General features: G+C 44.8%; 1 protein-coding gene across 2 annotated transcripts in view; it reads left to right on the top strand.

Annotated features, from left to right (window-relative positions):
* Nucleotides 1–307: 307 nt before the first annotated feature.
* The window catches only part of LOC147635657 (uncharacterized), a 30,062-nt gene continuing 10,983 nt past the window's right edge, over nucleotides 308–19,386 (top strand). The window contains exons 1-2 of one of the 2 annotated variants that reach the window (XM_086803042.1): nucleotides 308–933; nucleotides 14,650–15,021. In XM_086803042.1, the coding sequence (XP_086659168.1) occupies nucleotides 14,906–15,021 (116 nt within the window). In that variant the 5' untranslated portion in view covers nucleotides 308–933; nucleotides 14,650–14,905. Of the gene's footprint in view, nucleotides 946–14,649; nucleotides 15,022–19,386 lie in introns of both variants that reach the window. The other variant, XM_086803043.1, reaches the window with a different exon arrangement.

The raw sequence follows: 19,386 nt of genomic DNA, 5'->3' as shown, positions 1-19,386 counted from the left end.
GTGTAAGAGCTCATTGTTGGAGGTGCGTAGAAAGAGTCAGAGAGCTATGAGATAGCTCAAACGAGTCACATGGGATTTGAAAATGTTGGAAAGTTTAGTGGAAAGAAAACTATAAATTTCGAGAAAAACATTGCATTTTCAAAATGGTTTGAAAGCGCCGAAGCTTGTTCATGCTCCGGAGCTTTCCAAGAGGCAAGAGATCGCTCCACCCTCTTGGCCTCGAGGGGCTGTTGTAGGCGCTCCACTCGATGCACGTAAACGTGCCCTTAGGTGAGAAGCAGAAAATTCCGTGGAACCTTAGAATTTTAGGTTGACTCAGCAACAAGGGCAGGGTAGTAAAATCCTTGGAGGTTGGGAGAAGTAGAAAGGCCCCTAGGTCTACCATCAAGGCTGCCCCTTTCCATCTCATTTCCTGTGTGCGCATATTTGATGTGCGTGTGGAATTCTTTTGACCTCGATCTCCTCTCTCTAACAGAAGGAAGGCCCGTTTGTTACGAGAGAGAATCCTAATCGCTTAGAAACTAGAGAGAGAGAGAGAGAGAGAGAGAGAGAGAGAGAGAGGCGAAGGAACCCTAATTTCACAGAAACGACGGAGAAGGGTTGAAGGAATCCTATCTGCGCAGAGAGAGAGAGAGAGAGAGAGAGAGAGAGAGAGAGAGAGAGAGAGAGCCGAAGAAACCCTTACTGCAGTGAAATTACCAAGAGGGCCGAGGAAATCCATAGAGAGCCGAGGAAGCCCTAACTGCACAGCAATTGAGAAGAGAGAGAGAGAGAGAGAGCGCTGAAGATAGCCTTATTGTGCAGAGAATACATACACAAGCAGAAGGATCGGGTTGATCTGACGAACTTTGCCGCAATGCAACTCTGAGAAGGGCGCCTCCCAGAACAGCTTTCATCCGAGGAAGGAGATCTTGCCACAAGTTTGTTGCCTATGTATGGGATCTAGTAGGCCTTTCCATGCCTGCACCATTTCATGCTGTATCGTACCCTAAAGTTGTTTTGCTGTTTTTGTTGCTCAAATCTTACTGATATGCATACATCAGCTTGATCTCTTATATGTCTGAATGATGCTTGCTGTGTCATCAGTTCCTATCGAAAGTTGTTTTGCTGTTTTTGTTGCTCAAATCTTACTGATATGCATACATCAGCTTGATCTCTTATATGTCTGAATGATGCTTGCTGTGTCATCAGTTCCTATCGAAAGATGAACTCTAGCTTTCTGCATGGTTTTGCTGTAGATTGTAGTGTGCCCTGCTAGCATAGAGCTATGTTGGTGATATGCCTAGGGTAAGAGCAAGCACATAGCTAGTGGGGAGGAGAGAGAGAGAGATGACGAGTAGCAAGATTATCAGCACAAGGCAAAAGGATTAAAGAGTAGTGGAAAGCATCAATTCATTATAGAGATAGGTCCTTTTTATAGGAGAGACCCCCCCTTTACAAAGATGAAGCATATGTTGCTACCACATATGCCAAATATTATGCCAAGTGTTACTTATAGGTGTCACTTTGCTACACATTACTACTTCATGTAACATCCTTCTAAAAGGCTGTTTCCACACAAAAGACATACACACTAGCAGTTGTTCGCACTCATTGAAACACAGTGGAAGAATCACAAACAATACAATATAAATACACCGCACTGAGCTGGAACTGCCGGCCCCCCATAGGAACTTCTTTATTGAGATAGAATCTTTTACAATACACCAAGGTGCGGGTGCATACAACACTGGATTTTTCGCAAAGCATCAGCACATCTCTTGCCCAGATCTTAGTCTAGAGCCAAGATACAAACATAGCTCTAGAAAGCCACCTGATAGACTGTTTCAAAACAGTCCCATAATCAGCCCATAAACTGTCCATAAAACAGCCCGATACTGAGCCCTAAACAGCCCGGAATTCCGTGCCAAATCAGCCCCACAACAGAGCCATAAATCAGACCCAGAGGAGCTTGCGGGCTCTCAGATCAGCCCCAAAAACAGTCCATAAACCATCCCCAGAAGAGCTCTCAAAACTGTCCCAGATTCCTCCAAAAACAGTCCCAGAAAGGAGTCAATCAGCCTTGTCAGGTTCTGGGAGAAAGCGACCAGCCAGGTGGCTGTCTTGGAGGAAGTCGACTAGCTATGTGGGAGGTTTGGAAGAAGTCGACCAGCCTAGTAGAGGGTATGGAGCAAATCGGCCAGCCCTGTAGAACGCATAGAGCAAGTTGGCCAGCTGAAACAGCCCCGAATCTGCTGTATGGTCAGCGCAAGAGCGAGAGTGTTCCCAACTGCTGCCCCTTCTTTCTTCTACGAATTCAGCCCATCCTCCCTTTTGTTGGAGTCGACCAGCTCTTTTTAGCCCTTGCTTTTCGCCCTTTTGCCAAAAGTGGCCTTAGCTGCCAAAATAACTACTGTTAAGCTTTTTTCCCAAAATTGCTCCCCAAGCTGGAGCTAGGCGCTTTGTTTGAAATTTTCAATCCGTACAGCTCCGCACATGTCCGTACATGTGTGCGCAGCTTCGTACAACTGTACGGATCCATACAGTCGTACGGACATGTGATGACATGGCACAACAGTTGTCGGTGTCCGGTCGAGACCGACACTTGAGTGGTTCCAAACCACCTAGTCAGCTCTGGAGGCGACACGCTAATGCAACTGTGCCCAACATGGTAAGCCGAAGCTAGCGCATTGCGCCACCGTTTTGCCTAAGCTAAGGGAGTTAGTCACGATAGTGCAGAGGTTAGCTCTTGCATTTGATGAGATTCCTGACGTGGCTCCGGATTCTGTTTCCAGATAGGAGTCACGTCCGGACATGAATGACATTGGACCCTGATTCCATTTAGAAGACATCTAGACAAAAAGTATTAACACAATCTAGTAATCAAATAGACTTGCACAGTACAGAGAATGGAAAGTTACAACCACAATCACTATTTTATCCAAGTGAAAGCTTAGCACCAAGTACACTCAATAGCATGCACAGGTCACACTCTACTCTCTTCTCTCTCCCGTCCCTTGGACAGTTTCTCTTTTTTCTTTTACATCTGCTCGGGTACTATCCATCGGCAAGATTTAGTCACAAGGTTGTTACAAGAAAGTTGTTGCCAACGGTATACTAGGCGGCGAAACTAGCGGCAAGGCTGTGCGCTGGGCGACGGTTGGATGACCCCCAACACTTGGCGATCACGGTGGGCGTTGCGCTAGCAGCGAAGCCCACATGATTCTTCTTGTTGCCATCCGGAGTGCTTTAGTTTAGAAAAAAATCATCTCTGGAATCGGGGCTTGAACCTATGGCGTGTTCCAGCCACCTTCATTGGTCCTTCCTCTGTGGCGAGGCCCCCAGAGACAAACCTTATTGGCTTGTCTTGAGCGTATCTGGGCTCATAAGCCCTATTCTTGGTACTCACCCTTGCATGTCCGAGCCCAGTCTTCTCGTCTGCCCAACGAAACTCCCTTGATGGGCTTAGCATCTGGGAACTTCTTTCTCGCCCTCTCCATTGCATTAATAGCCATTCCTACTGCAAAAGTATGCGGCTCAGTCTGCTCTGGTGCAATGGCCGCATCCTCAACAGTTTGCTTCGGCTCTCTTGATCTTCTCCTTCCCCCTTGACTCTATTTCTACCCATAAGGTGGTGTGCATGTTGGTTCTGAAATGGGTCTTGTCCTTTCCTTTTTTGCTAGGAGACTCCGTTGGCAAGGGGCACTGGCAGTCTTGCTTTGTGCGTGAGCTGTTGCCTCCTCACCCGGGTCCATGAGTCATGAGATCCCACCGCTTCCTCGTACAGCTCGGGACCCGGATAAGGGACTTACTCTGAATGCTGATTCTCCTGCCTGCGAGCTGCTTTGCCCTTGCTGCTCCGTTATAGTCTTGTCCAATTGGTTCATAAAATTTGCAATATCATTCCAGTTGGACTGTCTTACTGCTCCTGCTTGTTGAGCCGCTTGGATTAAACTTCTCATATGTCTAAGGACTGTCTCTTTGCACAAGCTTGTGCTGCTTTGCCCATTCTCTTCCTGGAGCTTTTGCTGCATCTCCTCTTTTTCTGCCTTCTCCCTCCTCGCCCATCCCTGGAAGTCTTCGATCATTCTATCTTTGTTTCGCATTTCCGCAGTATGAGCTTTCCTTATGGCTTCCACCTGCTCTTGCCTTTTCCTGAGCTCAGCCTTGGATGATTTTAACTCTTCTGCATGTATCTTTCTCAAATCATCCATGTGTTCCTGTCTCTTCTTTAGATCGGCATGAGTTGGTGTCAAAGCGACATTCAGCTCATTGACCATCATTCTGTCCCCTTTTGCTCTTGTCATCGTGGTTGCTGCTGTTCTTGCTTCCGTCTTTAGGGCTTTGATTGTCTCTCCGTCTTGCCTTTGCTGCATCTTGTATTCTTCCACTAATCCTTTATATTCTTTAATCTGAGCCCTCAGGGTAGTTTCATTGTTGGCCCTTTCCTCTAGCTTCTTAGTTGTTGCCCAAGCATGCTCTCGCAGCTCATCATCAGGGATTATGTCCATTGACGACCCTTTGTAAATTACCAACTCCTTCCCCTTCCCCTTCCCCTTTAACGGCTCACGAGGTGTCCTGCCATCACCCTTTAAAAGCGTGAAACGCTTTTTCCAAGCCTCTACCTCTGTTTTTAGTTGCTCAATCTGCACCTACAGCTCTTTTTCTTTGGTGGCATCTACCCCACTGTTGTCGGAATACGCAGTGGATATGAGACAAACTGCTGAGAGCTCAACGTAGCAAGACACCAACAATGAAGATGAGCAAACGCTAGAGAGAACCACCCCCCTAGAAAACGCTGAACTGTGTGGAGAAGAGCAAACGCGGAAGAGAGAGAGAGAAGCTGTATGAACTCTGCTCTATATACAAGATCCGGTAAAATACCCAATACATGAGGTGTGGGGGCTAGGCCCACTATATATATGGTCCAAGGCTGCTGGTCGGCCAACCCAAAATAGGCCGGCATTAGTCCCAACTCCTCTCACGACCAGACGGCCAGGTCATCACCGTCGGCCAAACCAGAAAATAGGCAGCCAGCAAACTCCTGTCCCTGTTGGATGATATCATCTCCAGAGGGTCTACATCACCTTTTTTCATGCTTGTATTGGCCACTTATGAGGCCCAGCATTGGCATATCTTAGCAGAGATTATTTAGCATTTTTCTACCATTTTTTTGGGGGTATTTTTAGGCATTTTTGTAGCATTTTATGCTACTGTCTTGCTGTTGACTAGCACTCTGGGGGAATATATTAGGGTTGACCCCCTTTTCTCCAGTTTATCTCATTTTTCAGCATTCAGTTGAGGTCATTAGCAGCTGCTTCTCCTTCTTACCATTGTACAGCACCTACGGGCCTCCCTCGTGCTCAGTTTTCAGCAATAAACATTAGTTTCCAGCATTTACAGGTCTAGTACGTGGGCCTGCATCTGTGTTTTCTATTTGCTTCACTTTCTTTCAGTCCCACGACCACAGAAAACAGGGGAAAAATACATGGAAAAAACAAGGGGAAAATGGAGAAACACCTAATGGGCGGGCATACCCACAGAGGCCCTGCAAGTGTAAGCCCAGCGGAGCGTGCAGTGACAGATTCAACCACGTGTCCAAGAGAGAAAAATATAAAGAGAGAGGGAGAGAAAAGGGAATGGGGATCTTGCACAGTACACCACATTGAGCGGGGAACAGGCCCCGCCTCCTTTCAGGAATTTATTCAGGAACAATCCACGGGTACGTTGGCTAGGATCAATACAATCAATGAATACAAAACAAACAGATATGCCGATGTAGAATATCCAAGTCGATGTCGATGTCGATGTCGAGGCACAAGATCTCTGATGCCGAGCACACCATGGGGATGACCCACAAGTATCTCTCACCGGGCTAGTACCAAATCTCGCGGTCAACCTTGCTTGACTTTGTGCTTTTTCTTGCTTTTTGACCAAGAATGGTGCTTTTTCTTAATCAAACCTTATGGAAAACCTTATGGACCTTGTCCCCATGTCTTCTTTCACCTGGGCTGTCTGGATGTAAATCATCGCACACTGTGCGCCGTTCCTGACTGCTCGCTTAGCCTGTAAGTGGCTTATGAGCGGAAAGTTCGGAATTCCTGGCTCACACTTAATGGTCGCTGGGGCGTTTGACACATTCCGATTGATGTGGAACGTGTGCTTGTCCCACTTGACATCAGGAAGAAACTTGTGAAACCACTGAATACCCAAAATTATGTCTGCCCCTCCTACAAGAGGGGCAACCCGCACAAACTCTTGCCCTGAATCACTAACTTAGCACCTAGAGCTTCATACTTGATGCTCGTTGTCATGCCTGTGCTAAAACCCTCAACCTGTTTGTCCACCGAAGTCAGATCGAAACGGGCACACCTAGTGGCTTGTTCCGTGACTACATTCTCCATGCTGTCGCTGTCAAACAAGACAATGACTCTCTGGCCACCTATGTAGCCAAAGGACTTGAGCAATTCGTTGCGCTCATACTCTTGGTCATGGGCGCCCTTCTGCTTATCTTCGAGCTCCCGGCTAATAATTGCTCCAACTGAAGCACCGAGATTTGAAGAACTAGGGGTAGCCGCTGGGGTCTGTGTGGGAGCGGAGCTCACCACGGAAGCTGTGGAGGCGGCGGCGGGCCTTGGAGGCTTCTTCGGACAATCCCGAGAAGTATGTCCTTTTGTATGACAAAAGAAACATCTACCCTCCTTCTTGTACTGAGAAAGCTCCTCAGCACTCAACTTGCCACCTGTCTTACCTGCCTCTGCTTTCTGGTCAGGAGTAAGCTTAGACTCATTGTTCGAGTTCTTGGAGCCAGAGGCTCCCGGGCTCTGTCCTGGGGAAGACCCCGTTTGGTTCTGGCTTTTGTCCCCCGAGGCGATAGCCCTGGGAGAAGCCGGCTCGGAAGTCTTGGGCTTGCCACCATTATGTTTCATTTCTGCACTCTGCGCAAGCGAGAGTGCGTCCTCAAAGGTGGCTGGCCTAAACATACGCACCTCCCATTGGATTTGCGTGTCCAGGCCATACAAAAGCTGCCCTTTCTTGTCTGTATCAGATAAGCCTAATTGCAGACATAAGGTCGAAATTCTATTGGCAAACTGAAGGACTGGTTGCGCGTTCTGATGCGCTCCCCTGAACTCGTCTTCGAGTCGCTCAAGGTAGTGGGGCGGTAGAATCCACTGCTTAAGGTCGCGGACAAACTCGTCCCACACATAAGCTGCCATACCTGCTCTGGTGTGGGCATGAGCCCACTGAGTCCACCAAGGAATGGCCTTACCTTCCAAGTACCAACTGGCTAAGATCACTTTGTCAGTATCTGTTTTCCTAATTGCGGCAAAGTAAGCTTCAAATTGATGTAACCATGAATAAAGAGTTGTGGGATCGAGTTTACCATTATACTTACTAAAGTTCATTTTCTCGAGAAAATGATTGGAGGGCGTCGGTGGTGTCAATCTGGCGTCCAAGGCTCTGAGGTAACGCTCGTGTTCCACGTGTCGCATGGCTTCGTCTTCTCGTTGTCGGATCTCCAATGCACGCATTTGCAACTCAAGCAAAGAGCTTGGCTGCGGCTGTGACCCCGCGAGAGGGTCCCTGTGTCGAGGATCTGGTATCTGGGATACAGAAGGAGAGGGAGGAGGAGATGGAAAACGTGACGCTGGAGAGCGGGTACGCTCCTCTAGAGCCAAGATCTGCGCCTTCTGCTCATCCAACTTGGCTGTCTGTTCTGCGATTGCTCGCATCATCTGCTGGAACATGTCTGTGACACTCAAGCCTGGTGTCCTAGCTGGGCTGCCTGGTGCACTCTGGTCCCATGGTTCTTGGTCTCTCTCGTCGTCGAAGCTCGCCATAGCAGGAAAATGCAATTCCTTTCCGGAACGCAATCTGACGATCCACTATAGTCTATGGAGTGCATTGAGTGAAGAGTTAGAACTTATTTCATCCTCACTTAGTGACGTACTAGAACTTTTTTCATTTTCTGGCTTTCTTTGGACTGTCAGTTTTTCATTATGTTTGCCCATGTGATGAGATCAAATTTGGGCTTTTGTACCATGTGTCGCACATACGGGTTTTGAGGTTTGTGTGGTGGTCTTTAAGGTGGATGCTTCTGCATCATGTATAGCTTTTCGCTCTTTTGGGTTTATGTCCTCTACAGGCTCCTTTTCCCTGTCTTTTAATTCAACCTTGGTTTCGATAGTTTTTAGTCCCTTGTCTTTCTTGGGTTTAGAAGGTTTTGTTTTCTGTTTTAAAGTATGTTCTTCTACCCATGTTGAGGTATTGTCTTTTGCATTCTTGTTAACTATTTCTCATGCCTTGGCTTGTAAGCGTGTAAGCACATTCAAGGGTACCGTGAAAAATTACCCGTTTTGTACACTTAAGATGTTAAGAGTTGTATTTTGCGAGACACGTTGCATTGAAGCGACTCATCTTGGGCAATTTTGGAACATGTAATCAATGCCACATCATTCACGCATGGGTCATAAAACAAAGTGTCAGTGGCTATGGGCATGGAAATATTCCAATTTGTGCAGTCTGTCACCTTGTGAGGTCCACGACAATAGAAACACTGAAGTGATCGATTAATTGCTTTCTGAGCAATTTCTACCCTTTTTACTCTTTTTGTTTGGTGCACGAGAGATGGAGGTTTTGAGTCAATTGTGGATGAAGTGGGACACTTTTGAGTATCATGGTCAAAGGTTTTACAATATATGCACTATAGAGGAACAGGTGCCTTGTATGCACAATGGGGATTGGGATGGTTGTAGTGATTGCACTCAACACAAGGCATTTTGTTCCTCACTTGTAGAGGCATTAAGGATGTCTAGTTTTGAAGGAGTTCATCCTCTCTTAGAGATGTCAATTCAGGGAATGTCAATTTCGAGATCGATCTTTCTTTTGCCATTGCTTCACTTGGCTTAGATGAGGAACACCTCGTAGGATGATCATCCTCCAACATGTTGTCATCTAAATGTATTGCTTCTTTACAACATTGATCGAATGTTTTCGGATTGGATACAATGATTAAGTTGTGTCAGCTATTATTCTTCAAGACCAACATGAAATATCTCTTCAATTGAATATCGTTTATTTTTTCCATGACTCACATCGTGAGTCCAAGAGTTTTATCCGAAGGATAAAATCTCTAATGGATTCATTTAGTTGACGCTCAATTGAATAGAGTTCTTTTGTTGCACTCCACCGATCACCTTGTTTGGAAAAGCCATGTATAAAGGCTGATAACAAGGTTTTGAAGTTGGTCTTGATCGTCACAGTATCAATGTGATGAACCATTGACTAGCTTTTCTCTCTAAGCATAGGTTCAATGCATATACCTTAGTGGGGCAGTTGGGATTTCCAAAGGCTTCACATCTCTGTTCAAACATTTGAATGAATTTTATAGGGTCTGTTGTTCCGTCGTATTTGCCATAATTTTAGAAATTTGTACGACTGTATTTCTGTATGAGTCATTGAGGCTGTATGTGAGTGCTCTTGTTGGGAGAGACTCACTGAGTCCTTGGGCTAACCCCTTCCCAATTTAGTCAGTATGTCCAAGGTGTGGGCATCTCCATGAAAGGGTTGGTACCTATAGGATTCGTGGAGATGTTAGGTAAGGGACCAAAGCCTGGTGGGATTGAAGTGACATGAGGCGTAAAACCCGATGACACGCTTGTTATAGGCATGGCCAATGGTATTGGGAGGTGCATTTGTGGCATAGATTTCAATGGCTCGAAGATGTCAGCATTGGGTTCATCCCTTGTGTGATCCTTGGTAATCCCTCTATTGTGGCCATGTCGGTGTGCCTAAATGCTCCTTAATGAGCAAACACTGTTTTTTTTTTTGCTTTTTATATTCTCTCATAGCCTGTTACAGCCTCAAAACCTATTTTCCATCACCATCTCAAGACGAAAAAAACTTCCAAGAAATTTCTCCCTATTTTGTAGCATGTTTTTGAGGGTGTTCCAAAAGGAATTTTGAAAAATTTTGTATGAGAGAGTTGTAGTATTTTTGGAGTACTACAACTTTGTTTTCGTGCGCCGTCCGTGATTTTGTCGTTTAGACCCTAAAAATTTAGCCTGAATATGGCTCGTCGTCGTTTTCGCACTATTTTTTGCGATCTTTCATGGTTTTAGTTAAATTTGCAGCAATGTGGAGCTATGGTGGATCAAATACAAAGATCAACATGATTAGAAGGTGATTAAAAGATGATTAATATGAGATTAGTGCACAAGTAATCTAATGGCTTAACGTAGGCATGGATACTAAAAAACCAACAATTTCTCATTAGGCCAATGCCTCAATTTATAGGTTTTACATCCACAAGATGCCAAGCATCTAATCCCACTGTTTTCTCCTTGATTTGTACCACCTCCCCTATATCTGGGGCACCTTTTCCTAGAATCTTTCCACACCCCTATATTCACTCATGCTACCCTTAATTCTCTCATCAGTTGTTCCCGCACACACCCATTCACTTGCATATTTTAACACCTCCCCTCAAGTGAATAACTCTAGCACACCTGGACCCTATACCAAGTTTCCCTCTTACTTGGTAGCCTCCGACAACCAGTGCCTCAAGTCCCTAACTCATAGTCCTTGACACTCTCTCTCTCTATGTGTCCAAGGCTACTACAAGTGCCCGTGACCTTGACTAAAGTGCTCACACATACATCTACCACACGGCCTACATCATCGGTGGCTCAGTGGTGGTTTTACTCCTTTGGAGCAGGTTACATTGGGTTTTGGTGTTTCTCTCTCTTTCACTCTCAGAAAAGATGTCTTGACTCCTCTTCCTTATTAGGAGTCTCCATGAAGTTTGCCGATGTCGATCCTTCTTCATTTGGTTTGCTGTAGGAGTCTCTAGCCATGTGTCCTGGCTTCCCATAGTTGTGGCAAGTGAAGGTCCTTCCTCCTCCCCTGCCTCTTCCTCATCCTCGTGCGAGGCCTCCTCGGGTGTAGAATGCTTTCTCCTCTCCAGTTGTTTGGTCCAATTCTTTCTTCTCTTTGACTTTGTTCTCTTGCTCTAGTAGAGCTCCTTCTATCTCATGCAGCTTCAAATCTGGTACATTCTTTAAGGTTGCCACAATGTTCTCATACTCTCCCTTGTCCACACTCTTTAGAAGCACTGCTAGTGCCTCATCATCCTCTACCTTCTTCTCAATGGCTACTAGTTGTTTCTTAATGCTTTTGTGTTTGTTCAAGTGTGTGGTTAGAGGTTCACTTTCCTTCATGTCAAGTTTGTAGAATTGCATCAGCAGATTTATCTTTGAATTCTTTGCTTGAGTGCCAAATAATTTGTTAAGTTCATCCCATGCATCTTTAGCGTGTTGTATCCCTGCAATGTAGTGGATGATTTCATCATTTAAGCTAAGTGCAATGATCCCTAATGCTTTCTCATTCCTAATCTTCCACTCATTCTCCCAATTCTCCTTTGGACATTCACCTCTTCCCTCAACTAGCTCCCACAGATTTTTCCTCATGAGCAAATACATGGTCTTTGTTTGCCATGTATGGAACTGATCCCAATTAAATTTAGCTATTTCTTGTGCATTGCTCATGATGATGTGAAGGGGGTCTTACCTCTTGATCCAATTCAAGATTCAAGGGTAGTGTCTACCCTTTTACAACTCAAGCATGAATACACCAAAAAATTGCATAAAGCCAAGGGTAATTGATTTGTACTAGATGGTTGGGATATCAAACCAACTTCAAATTGCAATCTAAAGTGATAGAGATCTATATTAGATACCCAATGGTAAGTTTGAACCATCAAATGTACCAAAATATAGTGATTAGTGCTAATTAATCACTGATTAGTGAAATAATCCTCTGTTTTGTGTGCAAAAAATAGAGTGTACGAGGAGGCCAGATCTAGTGCCTTAGAGTTCAAATGAGCTCAGATCCTTTCAAGGGCATTAATAGCAGTTAGTCTAGTAGAGGAACAAGCCAAGAAACAAAAGATTTGACCAAACATTGAATGCTTAATCTCTGTTTTACCAAAGTCATGCAGATTTGATGCAAAGCTTGATTCCATTTCTCCTTGAAGAATTTTTGAAATATGAGATCATAGGCTTGTAGAGCACCCTTGAAAACTCTTGGGGCTAAGAGGAATTAGCTTGATTCACCTTGTGTGAGTGTAGATCTAGGATTTTCTTCCAAAAAAAGGCGCTTGCAAATCGGCAAAATCCACCAGCTTCTTGCGGTGATTTGACGAATTGATTCGACGAGCTGATGTGTGGGGGTTGTGGCTAGCTATGGCTAAGAGATCTTTAGCTAATGTTGAGGCTGGAGGGAGATCAAGCCCCTCCACTAGTTGGGGGTGCAAAAGTTTAGTTAAAAAGAGGTTTAAAAGGGGATTAGTTCTTAATCATGATTAATAGGGTGATTAGTTAGGTGATTAGGCTGAAAATTAGATGAATCCTAAGCTTGGCTCTGATACCAAGTTAAATTTTGCAGCAATGTGATGAGCTATGGTGGATCAAATACAAAGATCAACATGATTAGAAGGTGATTAAAAGATGATTAATACGAGATTAGTGCACAATTAATGTAATGGCTTAATGTAGGCATGGATACTCAAAAACCAACAATTTCTCATTAGGCCAATACCTCAATTTATAGGTTTTACATCCACAAGATGCTAAGCATCTAATCCCACTGATTTCTCCTTGATTTGTGCCACCTCCCCTATATCTGGGGGGTACCTTTTCCTAGAATCTTTCCACACCCCTATATTCACTCATGCTACCCTTGATTCTCTCATGAGTAGATTCCTCTCACCTTTTCACTACTGCTACCCACTTAATTATAGATTCCCTTTTACAGTCTCTTGCTAAGGGCTTGTTCCCGCACACACCCATTCACTTGCATATTTCAACAGTTCTTTGGTTGTTTTTTGCCTCGATTTGTGGGTCGAATTTTGAGGCTACGGTCAGAGGCCAAAATGATCGATTTTAGCTTCGGACGATCCAAAGTTGAAAACCGTCCTTCGAGGGACAGGAGTCACTCCGAAAGGGGTAGTCCACCGGCGTCTAAAAACCAACCACACGAGCGAGAAAAAATTCTGGTTTCTTTGCTGAATCTTTGTACTTGAAGTAGGCTGTGATACCACTGTAATATGTGGAAGCTTCGGAGAAGAATTGGTAACTTCAGTACTCAGAATTCAGCACTCTTTTCGTGACGGAAATTAACGCACAAACTGAAAGGAGAAGTGTAGAAAATAGAGAGAGAGAGGGAGAGGTGGAGAGGACACAGTATTGGGTCCCAATTACCCTCTGTAGGGCCCCCACCACGGATGGTGTATTTGCTTTATTAGAATGATGAGAAATCTGAAAGAAAATACAGTAATCTTGGACCTTTTCTTGGCTGGGAATACCCTGCCCTTGACCTGAATCCTTCATCCCTTTGCTTAGCACCCTCTTGGCTTTGTCTAGCCTCTTATGCTTGAGCTCTTGGTGGAGAATGAGATAAATGAATGGGATTGTGGCCTCCACTATTTATACGACTTCCCAACAGCAGTCGGCCAGTAGATAAACAGGCGGCCAGCACAAATGTCGCACGACTTGTGAAAATTCAGCAATAAATGCTGGAAAAATCACCTAAAATACTGTGCATTACTCCCTAGATGGCTGGGCATCATGCGCCTGCTTCCAGAGTGCTAGGCACAGCCTTTGCCCACAATCCAAGGGCTGGGCAGCCTGTATGGGCTGCCCCATACTTGCCATACAGCCATGTAAAGGCTGTAGTCTCCTAGAATCTGCCTTATTCTTGCCCTAGGGCTGTCCTACAGCCCCTCCATGGCTGGTGGGTTCAGCCTGGGCCTGCTTGGCCCTCATGGGGGTGGTTCCACACCATTCCCATGCCCACACTAAGATCCTGGGTAGCCCTATGGGCTGGCCCCTTGTCCTAACCACTATCTACTCAGTGATCTGGCATCCGGTACCATACCAGATACACAGAATCACTGACATCATTCTAGAGGGAGACTCACAGCGCGGACTGGCACTGTTTCATGTGCAGGACAGTGCACACCTGGCCTTAGACTCATGTGCAGGACAATGCACACCTGACCTCGGACGACTGAGATGGATCCCTGGCTGACTCGTCCCGGACTGGGCTCACATGGGACCAGTTTACCATCCCAGGTCCTGCACCTTTTGCACAGAAATGTCTACGTGGCATCCAAGTGCGGGATGCACGTGACACATCCTCACCTTTTTCTTGATATAGGCTCCTGCCAAGAGTGGCCAGCCAAGGAGGCAGCCTCCCCTTCTTTTTGCTTTGTATCTTGACCAACTCGGAAGGTTGTCTGTTTTACCTCTTTGAGGGTTGTAGTTTGCTTCATGCAGACGTTTTTTTTCCCGACTAATAGAAGGACCTTTTTTTGTGGGTGTTGGGACTAGACAATCCCCACCTGATCTGCGTAAACAAGATGATCCAGGTTGTTGGCTTGATAGGACAGAAAAATATACTTGTACACTCTTTTTGGTTCCTGTTATGAGACTTAATGCTTGCAAAATTGAGAGTGATCAATGGTATTTGGCATCTGTTGTTTGTAGGATGGGCTTCTGGTCCTCACTTCATTCCAGAGCTTATGATTTAACTTGTGTGATCTGTTCTTTGCTAATGTTGTAGTTAAAAAGTTGGTTTATAACATTGCAGCTTGCTCTATGTTTTTGACAGGACTTGACAGTCTGTTTTAAGATTTGGCTCAAACTACTGATTGCGTCATACTACAAGGTTTTGTGAAGCTCTAGAAAGCAGCTATTCTGCTTGATGGTTGAGACCGTTTTAAAAGCTTGTGAGGCACCATCAGAAGAGTCTCTTGGCTGGTGTTGCAAATGCTTAGCGTTGTAAGGTCACCTTGAGTTGAAGTAGAAGTCACATGTCAGTTGTTTTTCGTGACATCTAACGTTGTGGGAGGAGGATATTAGACGGCATGACAAGTTCAGGTACTAGGAAACTTTCAACTGACAATTTGTTGGGGATAAGTTCATCAGCTTCACAGGCCTCAGCATCTTCACGCTACCATCCTTATGCTGGCAAAAGGCACCTGTAAGTTTTCTCATCCATATTATTTCATTTGGAATGTCTTTTTTATTTGATTGCTTCAATTTATGCTCATGCCATCAAACGTATTCCATTGGATTAATACTAAGGTTTGGTCAGAAACTGGTACTGTGTCAGCAAGTGGGTACAGTTGTTGCAAGCATATCAATCTAGTAAGAAAGAGCCACAGCTTATACATCCCCACTTTTGACTAGGGAAGAAAAATTGGAGGCTTGGACCTTAGACCTTCCTGCAGCCCACACAGCCACACAGCTCATTCCCTGAGCAATCAGGTCAGGTGCAGCCCAGGGAATCTGAGAAGAACATCCAACACTGGATGGGGGTAGAAAAATGCATGACATTTTTTTGTTCTTAACACATGCCAGATGCAGTTCATCATTCTATAGAGAGATGGGGGAAAGGGGAATTTGACACATTGGTTCTAAACTTATTGCTGCCAAGAATGCAGCTTCCGATATTAAAGAGGCTGTTTTTCATCACATTTTTGTCATGAGCAAGTTTTGTGGGTGCTCTTATTGACCGAGAATCAGTCTCTGCTTAACTATCAGTGTTGGAATGATCATCTCTAGCTTCATTTGATCCCTTTTATGCCTCCTTTTATTCAGCATATTTATCTGATATTTTTGGATATTTTTCCCACCTTTTATTAGGCGTTTTTCCTACTCATTGAATGTGTCCTCAATCATGGGTTTGTATGCTGGCCAATCAGTTCCTTCATGATGCATATAAGAATAGGCTTTGTGCCACATAATTCATTCATCATTTTTTGCTCAAGTGTTGGATCATTGCTGGTTGCTCCAAGTCTCTCCTCTGCTTCTGCTTGCTGTCTTCAATTCTCTCATGGTATCAGAGCGTTGAGGTTCATTGCGCATTGGGTTGGCTCTTGTCTTCAGCCGTGTGCCTTGATCTCCGGCAAGATTACACTTCTACATCTTTCTTTCACCTCACCTAGCGTCTAGGGAGGAGTGGGCAGCCCCCGGGTACCTACTTGCAGCCTTTCCACTATCAATTCAAGAGGAGGATTCCATGGCTTCTACACCGACTATCATGTCTTCATCTATTCCCCAACTTCCAAAGGAATCCATCCTAGATGGGACCAACTATCTTGATTGGTCTTTGCATATCAAGACTTTACTTCGGTATCATTGGCTATGGAGTATTGTTATTGGGGCCGATGCCCAACCAACAATAACTTCTCCTCGGGATGAAATTGATGCTTGGCTTGATAAGGATGCTCGGGCACATGCGTTCATCATCTTCAACATTAAACCATTTGGTGCTCGTCAATTTGATGACAATGATGAAAAGACCGTAGAAGAATTGTGGGATGTCGTTCAAAGGAGGTATCATAGAGAGAACTCTACTTAGAAGATTGCCTTGGAGAATCAGCTTGCCATCTTGAAGATCTCCGATACTGCCAACATCATGGATTCCATCACAGAGTTTGTTACCATCGAGAAGCGGTTGGTCTCTTTGGGGAGAAAGGCTATTGATAAAGATTCTGTTCATCGGCTCCTCGCCAAACTGTCCGAAACATTCTTATCTTTCAGTGATACTATTTTACTTCTTTCCTCTACTTCTGAAGCCCGATCTGCATACTGTTGTTGGCATGCTCAGGATAGAGCTACGAGGAAGAAAACAAGCGAGGGTGCTTCCGAGACGCTTCTTCAAGTCAAGGGAAAAGACAAATAGAGTAAGGGTTTCACCAGCAACAAAGTTGACTCTAAATTTGCTAACAATCTTACTCATAAGGATCTTACTTGCTATTATTGTGGTCACAAAGGTCACAATCAGCCTGATTGTCGCAAAGAAGAAGAGAGAAAGTAGTTTTGCAAAGAAGCCCACCAATCAAACCTCTCCGTCTACCAATCAATCCCAAAGTTCCTCTTCCACTAAGGAGATCGTCTTCATCGGCATTGAGGAGTTTCCTGTGGACTCACCTGTTTCTGCCACCTCACGTCTTACGGATTGGGTGGTTAATAGTGGGCGCACTACTCACATGACTCATGACAGCTCCATTTTGCATGATATTCGGCCTAGCTCTTCAAAGGTGTCCATTGGCGATGCTTCCAACCTTGAGGCCTCTTGTGTGGGTAACGTGCCACTTAATTCTTCTTCGGGCTAGCCTTCGACTATCCAAGATGTGCTTTATGTTTCCAAGCTCTCTAGCAATCTGCACTCAGTGTTTCGGATTGTAGAGCATGCGCGGAAGCCTTGTTGTACTGATCCACAGTCCTAAGCTTGATTAAGAACAAGATGCTGATTAAACATGATTAAGACAAAGGAGAGAGTAGAAGAGAGAGATATTTGGTGTTAGGGTTTTCTTTTATTATATGGTACAAAAAGGTGACTTAAGAGTCTGCGCATATGCTAGGTCCTTGGTCTACCCCCAGGGGTGACCTCTAGTCCCTTCTACATGCTTCTACATGCTTCTACTGATATCTACTTCTTCAAAATGTTGAATGTTGTGAATGAATGATGCAAAACGCTGACTTATGCTTATATATCTGCAAGAGGTGTTGGTCGGCCAGTTGTAGTAACTATTGGCCTGTTTGGACAAGTAATATCCATATAATACCATATTGTTGCGCTTACGTTACTGCTTCATGTTGATTGCATGGGTGTGCTCGTGACATCCCCTCCTGTGAAACTTGATGATGGGGTGGACACTGTCATCCTTCCTCCCTGGACTAGTGACTTTGACCTTTTACTTTGACTCTGACTTTGACCTTCTACATTGACTCCGATTTTGACACTTTGTTTTAACACCTTCCACTTCTAATCTCCCTTTCAAGTCTTGCCGAGGAACTGAGCATCTGCCCCACTGCTGTCTCCATGCCTGCTGTCCCTTTCCCTTTCCCTTAACATAGCGGTGGATCACTTGTCGGAATTGATCATGCATGTTGCTAGGTCGTTGGAACTGATATGAGAGCTTAATGATGTACTAGTTTTGAGTACATATCCCCAGGGAATGCTTTCCTCGAGCTTAGCCTGTTGTAGACCACTCCATCTGCTACCCTGTTGCATTCTTTTGATGGATCTGTGCGCCTCCTTGGGACTTTGCTTAGTGGTTGAACTTGAATGCTCTGATACCAATGTTGCATTCGCGGAAGCCTTGTTGTATTGATGCACAACCCTAAGGCTTTTTAAGAACAAGATGTTGATTAAACATAATTAAGACAGAGGAGAGAGAAGAAGAGAGAGATAGTTGGTGTCAGGGTTTTCTTTTATTAGATGGTGCAAAAAGGTGATTTAAGAGTCTGTACATATGCCAGGCTCTTAGTCTACCCCTAGGAGTGACCGCTGGCCCCTTCTACATGCTTCTACTAAAATCTACTTCTTCAAAATGTTGAATGTGTTGAATGTCTTGAATGAGTGATGCAAAATGCTGACTTATGCTTATATATTTGCAAGAGGTGCTAGTCGGCCAGCTGCAGTTGTTGTCGGCTTGTTCTGGACAAGTAATATCCATATAATACCTTTTATATTGTTGCGCTTACTTTACTGCATTGCCCGCATTGCTGCCCATTCCTTGCTCTTCCCAAGTGGCGGGCAGCTATGGAGGCCGAGATTGGTTCCATCGAAAGGAATGGTACATGGGAGCTTGTGGACCGGCCTTTGCATAGGCAAGTCATTGGGGTCAAGTGGGTCCTTAAAACCAAGTTTCAGGCCGATGATTCTCTGGACAAACACAAAGCCAGATTGGTTGCAAAGGGGTATTCTTAGATTGAGGGTATTGACTACGAGAAAACTTTTGTCCCTACAGCTTGATACACCACTATCCTGACAGTTCTTGATCTCTTTGCTAATCCTTACAAGCCCAACATTTCTTACAGTGTCAGTATTCTTAGTCAGTTCTGTTCCACTCGACATTCTCATTGGTAGGCCGTTCTTAAGGTTCTTCAATACTTATCTGGTACCTTGGACTATGGTCTTTCTTTCAGAGGAGGCACTGAGCTTGTTTGATACTTAACGTCGATTGGGCAGGTGATCAAGATACCAGGCGTTCCACTTCTGGTTATTGCTTCACTTTAGGTTTCGACCTCATTTCGTGGAGATTCAAGAAGCAGACTACAGTTTCTCTTTCTTCCATTGAGGCTGAGTACTGTGCTTATTTGGATACTTTCTACAAGCTATGATGGTTGATGCAGATGCTGAGTAATCTTGATGTTCTTTTGGACTCTCCCATTCACATTCTTATAGATAGCCTGAGTGTCTTGGCATTGGCACGCACTTCATCTTTCCATGGTAGTACCAAGCACATTGAGGTTCATTTTCACTTTGTTCATGAGCTGGTTTGTAACTTGGTTGAACACAATGCTAATCTACACTTGTTCAAATATAAGAAGT

Source organism: Cibotium barometz, chromosome 9 (genome assembly GCF_041138505.1).
Source record: "Cibotium barometz isolate CiBa-2024 chromosome 9, ASM4113850v1, whole genome shotgun sequence".
NCBI lineage: Eukaryota > Viridiplantae > Streptophyta > Polypodiopsida > Cyatheales > Cibotiaceae > Cibotium > Cibotium barometz.
This window is presented reverse-complemented; position numbering and strand designations above follow the sequence as displayed.